This window comes from Vulpes vulpes, chromosome 10 (assembly GCF_048418805.1).
Source record: "Vulpes vulpes isolate BD-2025 chromosome 10, VulVul3, whole genome shotgun sequence".
Taxonomy (NCBI): domain Eukaryota; kingdom Metazoa; phylum Chordata; class Mammalia; order Carnivora; family Canidae; genus Vulpes; species Vulpes vulpes.
The window spans coordinates 8,170,811-8,184,293 of record NC_132789.1 but is presented as its reverse complement, the minus strand read 5'-3'; the positions used below and the strand labels follow the sequence as shown (position 1 = coordinate 8,184,293).

General features: G+C 33.2%; 1 protein-coding gene across 3 annotated transcripts in view; it reads right to left on the bottom strand.

Moving 5' to 3' along the window:
* IFT81 (intraflagellar transport 81) overlaps window positions 1-13,483 on the bottom strand; it is a 124,765-nt gene that overhangs the window by 53,043 nt on the left and 58,239 nt on the right. For 2 of the 3 annotated variants that reach the window (XM_026018818.2, XM_026018819.2), the window contains exons 11-13: window positions 11,504-11,667; window positions 10,069-10,164; window positions 1,842-1,988 (exon numbers count right to left, since the gene is read on the bottom strand). In XM_026018818.2, the coding sequence (XP_025874603.1) occupies window positions 1,842-1,988; window positions 10,069-10,164; window positions 11,504-11,667 (407 nt within the window). The remainder of the gene's footprint in view (window positions 1-1,841; window positions 1,989-10,068; window positions 10,165-11,503; window positions 11,668-13,483) is intronic. The other variant, XM_026018821.2, reaches the window with a different exon arrangement.

Genomic DNA, 13,483 nt, shown 5'->3' with positions numbered 1-13,483 from the left:
TGCGCAATTAATGTTAGCCCCTGTTTTTCTTCATTCTCCTATTTGCGACTCTGGTATACTTATTCTTTCTAAATGCCATGCTACTACTTGATACTCTCTCACCAACTGTGTTAACATATGGGTGGCAATAAACATGATTTTTGGTGATTACCATGTGATACCAAATGAAACCTCACTGAAGTCCAGCTATATTATATAATTTTAAGTATAACAAACTTCCTCCCTTTTGTCCATATGGTCTATCACTTTAACAAAGTAGAATTTAAAACTGGTCTACCAAGATTTGTTCTTTACAAAATTATGCTTAATGTTCCCCAATACCTTCTGTTCTTTTAGGTAACTGCCAAATGATTTACTTGATTTGTTCTAGTTTCTGACCAGATATTGTTTAAAAATTAAATTGACCTTATGATTTCCAAAATTATCTTTTTCCCTTTAAAAAAAAGTATGCTTTTTCTGTCATCAGATACTTCTCTTATTCACTATAATTTATCAAAAATAAAACTTAATAGGTTGGCACTATGTTCTTTATCCTCACATCTGCATAGAAGGAATATCTAATGCTGAATTTATAAGCACTATTCATGCCAAATGTGGCCATGGCTATTAGTATTTCTTGTCAATTGGGCAGCATTTTCTTAAGACAAAAATGGTAGGAGGTAGCATGGTCTCTTATAAAACAAAACTGCTGCATAATTAACCTCCCTCCCGCCTCCCGCTGGATTGCAAGGATGTCACGAAGCACACCCTGTTGGGTTCCAAGTAACATTTAAAATATTCCCATCTCTTAAAGCAATCTGGAAGTGGATATTAAAAGCCAAAGGAATTTTTCAGTCAAGTGATGACTGGTGAAATCTGCTACTTCCCAAAAAGCTAAAGGCATCCTGGGAGGCTAACAATTGGAAACACCACAGAGAAAAGTGGTATCGTGGGAACAACTCACTTGTGTTTGGCACTGTGAAGGTTCACTGCCAATTTGTAACAGTGTGAATTTGGTAACTATTCAAAGCCAAAAATGAAGTTCAGATATGAGCAGCTTTTCAAAGTAGCTTTTGCTGAGGCTTAGTAGCTAAGTAGCTAATAAAATAAATGATTTATAAGAAGTGGTGAAGTACAGGCAATGATTGGGAATTAAAATATAATCTATCACTTACTTAAAAAAAATCACTGTGCTTTAAGACAAGATATTGTGCTTCATTTATTCATTCTTTCTTGAGCTAATTTTATGAAAATGAGATGAGGGATTTTATTTGTGGTACTTAAGTCTAGCTGGATATATAAATGGCAGTATTACTTGTCCTACTAATCTCACAAGTCTGACAGAAGGATAAATCAAATAACAGCTTTTAAAACATTGTTCAAAAATTTAAGTTTATACCAACATAAGATTGAGTTGTATTTTTAAAATTTATAAGCATCTACAGTAAAGTCATTTAAATGGTGCCAGTCTCAGTGGCCAAATACACATTACTGACAAAGCAACTTTGGGATATTATTTTCTCAGCCCTTTATGGAATGACATTTACAAATGAATATGAATTTTTGTCTTATCTGTTAGTTTCTATTCATTTTGTCTTACTTTTATAACAATATTTATAATTAATAAATCCAATATAAATTTGCTTAGTTAAAAAGTAAAAATTTGGAACATTATCTCATAAAATTACTAAGATCTGTCATTATAGAGCAAGAACATCTTAATATAATTGCAAGGACTTTTCAGTCTCAAACCAGGTTTTATAAAATAAGATTAACTTTCTACTACTGACAACCAAACTAAAAAAGTCAAAAACATGAATGTTTTCAAATAAAAACAATACTCATATCACACCTCAACTTACATCATCTCCCTTCAAAACTTCGGCGCCATCAAATTCACGGGTCTGATTTGTCTTCACTGACACTTCTCTCTCTAGGTTGGCTAGCTTCTCCTTTGCTTCCTGAAGTTCCTCAGCTTTGGCTTCTTTTTTACGAGATATAATGGATGCCTAATTGAGTATTAAATATGAATGTAAAATTAGACACACAATCAACTTTCTGTTATCTTGCAAAAGTATTGATTTTTAAGATTTTACCAAGCTAAATTTTCAATATCAGGTTGGCTCCTCCTAACCAATACCATTTGCCCTCCCACCTATCATCATCAGTTATCTGTTTAATATGAGTATACAATATATACTAAATATCAACCCAAAACATTTGAAAGACAAAAGCCCTGAAAATATAGCTACATCAGCAAGAAACAAAAATATAGTAGTAATAAAAATATTAAAATACTGTCATGTAACACTCAAACGTTAATGAAGATACTTTCTAGTAAGTAAATAGAAGCTCTCCTTAAGTCTATTCATGGTAGGTTTCCTTTCATTGAAAGAAAACAATGTTTTATTCTCAAAACTACAACATAGGCATTTACCTAAAATCAATATCCATACTCTGAAAATGAAATGTTCAAACATTTATTATATTTGGGGCATTCTAATAAATAAAGTATAGGTTTAAAATCAAACATGTGACTCGCCAGAATTAGAGAAATGTTTACACAATCCAAATGGCTGCTCTTAGCCATGAATGTAGCACTTTATATTACTTAGCAACTTTTGGGGGATTTCCTTAAATTACTCATGGCTGAACTAGTTTAAGAAAAACATTAGCCAAACTCTTAAGTGAAATAGTACAAATATTTTCTTCACACAAAATTGGCAGAGAGGGGAAATCTCTAATGCAAACCCTTTAAACAAGTCTATTTTCTCTGTTTAAAAAATGAAAAGATAGATTATGAAGGAATGTTTCTCTCTATGGAATTATTCTAGCTGAGAGAGAGAGAGAGAGAGAGAAGGAATGGTAAGAGTACCAGAACCATACAGGAATTGATGGTATACTTCCTTAACACAAAATAAATAAAAAACTCAGCCCAAACCAGTATCTTATTTTTTTTTTAAAGATTTAATTGAGAGAGAGCAAGAGCGAGCATGAGCTGTGGGGAGGGCCCGAGAGGGAGAGGAAGAGGCAGACTCTCCAGTGAGCAGGGAGCCTGAGGTGGGACTCAATCCTCAGACCCCAAGATCATGACCTGAGCTAAAGGCAGATGCTTAACTGGTTTAGCCACCCAGGTGTCCCCAGGATCTTATTTAATAGAGAAACATAAGAGTATATCCTACTAAACCTGGAACAAGGTAAAAATACCCATTATATCCACTATAATTTAATATTGTGTTGAAGGTATTTGCTCATACCATTAGAAGAGAAAGTAATTAGAAGTGTAAGAATTTGACAGAAAAAGTTGGAGTTTTCATAGTATATGATTGTATACCTAAAAAAAACAAGAGAATCTATGGGAAAACAGTAAACAAATAATAGCACTTTTAGACAAATCAATCAGAAGGCATAAGGAAAGAAAAGCCCTCAATTATTATATTAAGAGCAAAAAATAAAATATGTAAGCAAGAGAAATTCCAAAACCTTGAGGAAAACAAACACTCCTAAAAAAGCAAAAAATAAATTTGCATAAATGGAGACACGAAGACTCAAATATCATAAACACGTAAGCTCTGAGGTAAAGAATAAATATAAAGCAAACCCAATAATTAAAAAATTATTTTTTTTCAAGAGCTGGATAAGTTGATAATAAAGCTTACTGAAATAACATACAAACAAGAATTGTAAGTAAAATCCTGAGAAAGTAGAGCAATTTGGGGATGAACATAGCTACTTTAATCAGTTATTTGAACTTGATTATAAAGCTTCTGTAAATGTTAATATGAATACCTGAACAAAGGCCAATGGAAAAATAGGAAATCCAATAGTATTTTTAAATTAGAACAAACAGAATCTCAAAGCCATAGGGGAAAAAATGGACTTTTTACTAACTGGCATTAGGACAGTTAGATAATTGAATAGCTATATACAATAAATAGCACAGCCCAGAAAAAATTCTAAATAGATCAGAGACTTAAGTATAAAAAATTAAACATAGAAGTTCAAAAAGAAAACTTGAATAAATTTCTCTATAACTTACAAGAGGAAAAAACATTCCTAACTATGCCTCAAAACCTGAAATAACAAGAGAAAAAACTATTAAATTTGATTTCATAAAAATAAACAACTTTCTCATGGTGACACAACACTGTAAGCAAAGTAAAAAGGCAAATACCAAAGTGGAGGAAAATGTTACAATTGTAAGTAAGACAAAGAGTAAATATTTCTTTTCTTGTTTTTTTTTTTTTTTTTTTTTTAAGATTTTATTTATTTATTCATGGGAGACACAGAGAGAGAGAGGAAGAGACACAGGCAGAGGGAGAAGCAGGCTCCATGAAGGGAGCCTGACATGGGACTTGATCCCGGGTCTCCAGGATCAGGCCCTGGGCTGAAGGTGGCGCTAAACCGCTGAGCCACCTGGGCTGCCCTGTTTTGTTTTTTGTTTTGTTTTGTTTCTTAAATAGGCTCCACAAATACCCACCACTGGCTTTGACGTGGATGGACCTGGAGGGAATTATGCTGAGTGAAATAAGTCAATCGGAGAAGGACAAACATTATATGGTCTTATTCATTTGGGGAATATAAATAATAGTGAAAGGGAATAAAGGGGAAAGGAGGAAAAATAAGGAGGAAATATCAGAAAGGGAGACAGAACATGGAAGACTCCTAACTCTGGGAAAGGAACTAGGGGTGGTGGAAGGGGAGGTGGGTGGGGGGTGGGGGTGACTGGGTGGCGGGCACTGAGGTGGGCACTTGACGGGATGAGCACTGGGTGTTATTCTGTATGTTGGCAAATTGAACACCAATAAAAAATAAATTTATTTAAAAAATATGTAAAAAAAAAAAAGAAGGGGAGGTGGGTGGGGGGATAGGGTAACTGGGTGATGGGCAGTGAGTGGTCACTTGATGGGATGAGCATTGGGGGTTATACTATGTGTTGGCAAATCGAACTTAAATAAAAACGAATGTTAAAAAAAAAAAAAAAAGGCTCCACACCCAGCACAGAGCCCAATACGAGCTTGAATTCGTGATCCTGAGATCAAGACATGAGCTGAGGCCAACAGTCGGAGGCTTAACTGACTGAGCCACCCAGGTGCCCCAAGAGTAAATATTTCTAATATATAAAGAAAAAAAGGCCAACAACCCTATAGAAAAAGTGAGGCTATAGACATAAAGGGACAATTAAAAAGGAATTAAAACGACTGTTACTCATGTGAGAAAATGCTCAACCTTGTTTACAAGATAAGCAAAATTAAAACTATCACAGGATACAATTTCTCATCTACAAAGGTGGTAAAACTCTAAAAGTTCAACAACAAACTCTACTGGGAGGCAGTGAGGAAATAGGCATCTCCTGCACTGCAGGTGGAAACATGAAATGCTATAACTTCTATGGAGAAGAATTTGGCAATATCTAGCAACTTATATATGCATTTACTCTTTGATGCAGCAATCTCACCTCTGGAACTATATCCTGAAGATAACACTGGCAAAAATATGTAAAGACATAAACAAAAAGCCATTCACCGAAGCATGATTTGTAATAGCGAAAGAATGGCAACAACCCAAATGTGCAATTTGTGACTGGCTGCATGAACTGTGGTATTACCACTCAATGGGGTAGTATGTGATTGTGAATACGAATAAGCGTACAACTAAGATGGCTATAAAAAAACCCCAACCAGATAATAACAAGTGTTGGCAAGGATGGGGAGAAATCAAAACCTTCATACACTGTTGGTGGGACTGGTTTGGGAAGATTCTGGCACTTCCTCAAAATCTTAAACACAGAATTATTATATGAGCCAGCAATTCCACTCCTAGGAATATACTCAAGAGAAATGAAAACATATTTTCACACAAATACTTGTACAAGAATGTTCACAGAAGCATTATTTATAATAGTCAAAAGGTAAAATTATCCAAAAGCCCATTAACTGATGTATGGATAAACAAAATATGATCTTTTCATACAATAGAATACTATTCAATAACAAAAAGGATGAATTACTGATTCACACTACAGCATGGATGAACTTTAAAAACTATGCTAAGTGAAAAAAGCCAGCCACAAAGGACCACATATTGTATGAAATGTCCATGATAGGTAAATCTATAGGGAAAGTTTAGTTGCCTAGGGCTAAGGGTTGGGGAGGAAATGTGAAATGACTGCTAATAAAAGGTTTCTTTTTGAGATGGTAAAAATGTTCTAGAATCGACTATGGTGATGGTTGCATGACTCTGAATATACTAAAAGCCACTAAATTGTGCACTTATATAAAAAGTGAATTGTATGGTATATGAATTGAATCTCAATAAAGTTATAAAAAAAGAAATAAAGATTATTCTTTTTATTAGTATATATCACTAAGAATTTTAAAAAGCTTGGAAAAGTGTATATATTATGCTCTTCCCTAGAAGGAAAATATATGAATCTATGTATACGTATTATTATGAATATATGAATGTATATGTATTATTATTAATGGAATAATAAACTATAAAATTTTTAAATTTTTATTTATTTATTCATGAGAGACAGAGAGAGAGAGAGGCAGAGACACAGGCAGAGGGAGAAGCAGGCTGCATGAAGGGAGCCCGATGTGGGACTCAATTCTGGGACTCCAGGATCATGCCCTGAGGAAGAGGCAGATGCTCAACCACTGAGCCACCTAGGTGTCCCTAAACTATAAAAATATTTAAAAATTACCTATGAGGGAAGGAAAGATTAGAATGGTTAGCACCAGAGTAGATGCTAGAAACTTCTTTGAGTATTTCTTGTTTTTTGGATTTGACTTGGAATCATGTAAATATTTTAAATAATTATAAAACAAATTATCCCCTAAAAAGTAATCCCTAGGGGTGCCTGGTGGCTCAGACAGTTAATTGGCCAATGCTATATTTCAGCTCAGGTCATGATCTTGGGGTCCTGGGATTGAGCCTTGCATTGGGCTCTGTGCTTAACAGGGAGTCTGGTTGAGGATGCTCTTCCTCTCTTACCCTCTGCCCCTTCCTCTACTCCTATGCACACTTGCTCTAAAATAAATACATTTTTTAAAAAAAGTAATTCCTAAAAATAAAAATAAACATGTATATGTACCAAATTTAATTTGTACTCATATAGAACTATTCTAAGTGACTTTAAAATAGTAATTTGGGGACGCCTGGGTGGCTCAGTGGTTGGGGGTCTGCCTTCAGCTCAGGGTGTGGGGCCTGCTTCTTCCTCTGCCTGTATCTCTGCCTCTGTGTGTGTGTGTGTCTCTCATGAATAAATAAAATCTTTAAAAAAATAAAAACAAAACAGTAATTTATCTATCCCTAGTGGGATATATACTTAAGATAAAATAAACTAAAAAACAATTTTTAGCAGCAATCATATTTTTGGTGGTAGTATTGTTACTTCTATTTTGAAACGATTGTGTGTAAAGTGTGGATTAAAGCAAATAATTAAATTATGTTAGTGTTACTGAGAATTTTCAATGTGGGATAAGAAGAAAGATGTGAGGGCAGCCTGGGTGGCTCAGCGGTTTAGCACCTGCCTTCAGCCCAGGGTGAGCCTGGAGACCCAGGATCAAGTCCCACGTCAGGCTCCCTGCATGGAGCCTGCTTCTCCCTCTACCTGTGTCTCTGCCTTCTCTCTCTCTTTCTCTCTGTCATGAATAGATAAAATCTTAAAAAAAAGAAGAAAGAAGAAGAAAGAAAGAAGAAAGAAGAAGAAAGAAGAAGGAGAAAGAAGGAGAAGGAGAAAGAAGCAAGAAGAAGAAAGAAGAAGAAAAGAAAGAAGAAGGAGGAGGAGGAGAAGGAGGAGGAGGAGGAGGAGGAGGATGTGAGATTGATAGAGGCTAAGTAGAAGCCCAATAGCCTTGAATTTGACCTGGAAGGATAAATATGAACCCATGGTGTACATTAGGAAGACAGAAAAAAACTGTTTCCTAGCTTTGTCAACTAAAAAGATCTAAAATAATGGTCACCCAGGAGCAATGAGAAGTCCTAATACTCAGATTTCAGTCTCTAGATATTATTTCCTACTAAAACAAATCAAGCTCATAAAGTCTAATTCCAAGCCCTAGGGTAGGAAATATAAAAGATGAGCATATAAATATCTTAGTCATACCAGAAAGCAAGGACATTATCAAAGACAAATAGAACCTTAAAAAGGAATCAGAAGTTCCTTGAAAAGCCTCCTACTAGCTAAAAATGGGACAATTCGAGCATGATTAAGGAAAATGTTTTAAACTTACCAAATATAATTACATCTATGATTTATAATGACGTTAAGTAAACAAGCAACTAAAAAATGAAAAACTACCTTAAGTGATCACTTTTACTGTTGGAGAATGAAAATGAGTTGAAGGAAATCACTCCTTTTTGAAAACTGATAAAGACACAAGCAAGTAGCCTGCCTTTCCTATATGACTTACAGCTCAGTGTAATCAAATTGTTGATGAGAGAAGGTTTCTCTTTAGAGAGGCAATCCAGCTAATAAATGGAGAAGGAATCATAGTATTAACATTTTATAAACTCTAATGAAATTAATGGATGAGCAATGGTAATCAAAGTCTGCTAACACTACAAAAAAAGAGATAACCAGATATTATCACCTCCAAGTGGATAGTACATAACTATCTAGAACATATTCTTGCCAAAAACCAAACCAGTGTTCAAGCTTCTAGTTGTAATATATGGGAAATATAGGAAACAAAGGAACATTTTAAAAGAATACCACAAGGCAGAGCACCTGGGTGGCTCAGTCAGTTAAGCATCTGACTGTTGATTTAGGCTCAGGTCATGATCTCGGGTCATGAGATCCAGCCTGGGCACCTGGGTATGCATATGTGCGTGCTCTCTTAAAAAAAAAAAAAAAAAAAAAAAGAACATCATACCATCCCAATCAGTAAAATACAAACTATGGAAAATGTTATAGGATAAACAAGTTTTTTCAATAAATCAACTGAAAGAAAATTATTAAATAGATAAATAAGGGGCAAGAAGAATCTATAGATTAAAAAAGACTTAAACGGATCAATCAAATGCAGTGCATGAATCCTGTAAGGATCCCAATTAAAACAAAGTAATGAAAGAGAGAGAGAGAGAGAGAGAAAGAAAGAAAGAAAGAAAGAAAGAAAGAAAGAAAGAAAGAAAGAAAGAAAGAAAGAAAGAAAAAAAGAAAGAAAGAAAATCAAGGAAATGTGAACACTGGACATTTGCCAATATTAAGGAATTATGACATTTTTCAGGTGTGGTATGCTGTTAATTTTTTTAAACTTTTATTTTTTAGACATACATTCTGAAATATTTATAGATGAAATGATTTAAAGTCTAAGATTTGCTTAAAATAATCCAGTTAGGTCTAGGGGTATAATGAAATAAGAATGGCCATGCTTGTTATAGCCTTGGACACATGAGGGTTTATTGAACTATTTTCTCTACCTTTATATATGGTTGAAATTCTCCAATATAAAAATATTTAAAAAAATTTTAGCATCTGTGAAAAATCCTTTGTTATGTAGCTCAGTATTTTCTGATGTTACAGAATGCTCATCACACTAAACTACTCCTGACTGGGTTCTTTTCAGATAATACATGGTTTTCATTTGAACCTTTTGTCTAGAAATACAGGACATTTATACTCTCACAATCTAATAGTTGTGGATAAAATGATAAATGCCTTAGCACTAAGATTTAACTTATTCTATACTTGCAAACTAACTTTAAACCTGAAAAAAGTATATTGCCTTTAATTCATTAAAGATTACAAATATTTTTATTTTATACCACTTAAGCTTTCATTTAAAAAAGCAAGTTTCACACTCACAGAGATAAACACAAATAGCTCTATCACCACAGTTGGTAGACGGTAAGGAAACTAAACATGATCAGGTATATTGAATTTCAAACTTGAACATACATCTTTTGTGGCTTTTCCACACATTTTCTGTTATAATCTGGAGATTAGCAATAACAGAAGAGCATTTATTCTTTACTTCCTTCTTGCTTTAAGACTATCCACAACACAGCCTGGGGGATTTACAAAGATGTTCACCAATAAGATGAAAGATCTAAATACGAGGGCCCAAAGAGTGGTCTCACCTGTTGCCTATATAGTGAGAGTTTGCCTTCAATTGGCTCATTTCTCATCATTTTCTTTTCAATCAGTTGATTTATCTCTGTGTTTATTTCATTTATCTAAAACAGTATGACAGTAAAGAAGTTTAAAACTCTTTCTATGATTACACAAAGGGACAAGCTTTGAATTTATGTTCTTACCAGTGATTTCTCACAAGGAATAGGTTAATTATAAGTGGATTGTTACGATTATTTTTAGAAACCATTTACATTTCATAGATCATGATATATATTTACACATTTTGATGACATATAACCATCCATGTTTAAATTATCCTAAAGTATTCTATGTGAAATATTTATACATTATCAAAAAGACAATTTCTACAAATCTGAAGTTATCCCTTACTTTAGCTTTTGAGTTTCAAGTCACTGCAAGTGATAAAGTCAGACTAACATTCCCCAGGGATTTAGTGCAAGGAATTCATGAACCCAACTGAGTTGACACAGATGACATCTAAAAACCCTTCCTATTCTAAAGATCTGTGATTCAATGATAGCTGCCATTTATCCTACTCATTAATTCTTTACCAAATGTAACAAGAGTGAACAAAGCCAATAGAAGCATATAGTCCTTCAAGTAATACAAAAAATTACATGGTTTTCAGTATATCCTTTAAAAAGTCTAGATAGAGTTCTGTTAATTCTATGACATTAAATTTGAGGCAAATCTCATTTGGACATTTAATTTCCATAAGTAAATTAAAAGAATGAAGTGGTCAGAATTATGTATAATTATCGTGGCTATTAAGCACATATTAAACACATTAAAGGATTAGCAAAACAAAATATTTCAATTATAATATTTGTTATTTTTTAAAAATAGGTATCTGCTTGATGTTTTATTTCTATGGAACAAAAATATTATAACATAAAACCAGATTTCAGTGAGCATTAAAAGAAAGTTTAGTAATTCCAAAGCAGTCATAAAAGGCTAATATAAATATTAACTTTAAATATAAAATTGCTATATTATTTTTGAAAATTATTATTTTTATTTTATATTAGCTTTAAATATAAAATTGTTATTATTTTTGAAAATTATTTTTAAATTTTTTATTTTATAAAATTAATGATATGCAAAATATTTTAAAATTTACCATTTAAATGATTACATTATGAATACATAGACCTATGAGTCAATTATATGCATTAATTTACATACCCAAGCTGCTTAGTTTTCTAATCAGTTGACTAAGTCTTTACAACATCATGTGGATTAAATAACAGCATTACATGCTATAATTTCTCACAAAGAACTCATAAAAGCTGTCAAATTCAGTACAGATTAATGTAAGAGTCAAGAGTTGGACACTATAGAAAGCAGTTCACATAATTTTTACAGGACTGGGGATGGGATAACATTGGGAGCTATAAAAAGAAGATGGTTATTACTTACTTTAGATTCAAGCTCAAGAAGATCAGAATGGCCCATGGCAGGCTCTGAAACCACTTTTTGTAAAAAATGCAATTCTTTTTTCTTGCTCTCTAATTCTTTAGGAAATTTTTCAGTTACCATATAAGAATTAAATTTTATCTCCTCCTCTAGTCTCTTCATTAAACCTTTAAAAATAAAATAAATACTCAGCCCAAGAGTAGGGATAGTGATACTTTGTGCATTTTAAAATAGAAGACCTGAAAAATAGACACATCTATCAAAAGTAATCTGCATAATGAAATATTGACCATTGAACTTTTTTTTCAATTTTTAAAGCATAATCTCTACACCCAACATGGGGCTCAAACTCACAACCTCCAAGATTAAGGGTCACACAATCCTCCAACTGAGCCAGCCAGGTGCCCTGACCATTAAAATCTTTTGATATTAATTAGAATGGTAACAAAGGGCAATTTATACAGAACATTAATATAATTATAGAAAAAGTAGTATCTTTCCAAATTACTACCTAATTCTTTTTATACTTTACAACATACAAAATTAATATCTGCAGAGCCAGATAGCTTTTGGGTCATATTTTGCCTAGTTCTAAGTATTTAAGCACTCCACAAGACAAATGGCAACAGAAATGAAATCTCACTCAGATTCTTTCTTTCATAAGTGGCCATTTGCTTTTTCTTTCACAATACTTCTGGTGCTATTTATACTTCTATTCTAATACTTCATAAATGGTAATACATTATACATTGTCAGCTTCAAACCAAAGAAAATATTACTAAAGGTACAAGTTAAAATGCAAAAAAAAAAAAAAAAAAGAAAAAAGAAAGAAAGAAATTATCTACATTCATAAACATTTTTGGTTTTCCATGTTTGGTAGTTTTGATATAGTAAAGTATTAGCTTACAGTAAGTGGTAACTTAAATTATACTTTAAATATTTAATAAGTTTTCTTATTTTGGTAGAGTACACAAATATATACACACACACAGATTTTCAGTGAATAATAGTTTTGTTATAAATTCCCAGCCTAGAGAGCTTTAAGAAGTTTATTTCAGATCTTTCCGTTACACATTTACAAATTCTGGCTTGACTTTTTAAAACATTGGATTTCCGGTTTAAGTAATCTACGAAGGTAGATTGCATACTAAGTTTGGCCCAGAGCATTAACATTATTTTTAGTTCTGTTGTGCTAACCATATATTAACATGTAAAATTTTATTAATGGCAAAATCGCAAGTTTTCCATTCATCCCTATATTTCCCCTTCTTTTTAGGGACTGGGGAATGGGAGGGAAGAGAAAGTGTTTAATGAATCAGATTATAATTAGGCAGTCATTCCCATGTGGTTTCTGACTAAATCTACATCCTGGCTTCTTTAGCTATTAGCTGACTAGTTTTTCTATCTTCAAGTTCTTAAACTACATATAATTAGAGATGTAAAGAATCAAATCTAAAATGCTTTTAAAGATTTAAAATTCTTAAATATTATTTCCCTATTTAAAAGATTTGAGACACCTGGGTGGCTCAGTCCACTGAGAATCTGACTCTTAAATTTGGTTCAGGTCACAGTCTCAGTATTGGGAGATCCAGCCCTGGGTCAGGATCCATGCTCAGCTGGGCATCTGCTTGTCTCCCTCTCCCTCTCCCTCTGTCCCTCCCCTGGCCCCTCATGCGGGCTCCCCCACTAGTATGTGCTCTCTCAAATAAATAAATAAATAAATAAATCTTTAAAAAATAAATAAAAGATTCAAATTTTAGAAAACACAAACAAACAAAAAACTCACAAACTCATCTATAGTAACAGAAAGCAGATCAGTGGTTGCCTGGGAATAGGTCAAAAGCAAGATTTTACACAGGACACAAGAAAATGTCTGGGGGTGATGGATATAATTGTTATCTTGATTAAGGCTGATGATTTCACCAGTGTGTATAGTATGTCAAAACTTACCAAGGGTATACCTCAAATATGTGCAGTTTATTA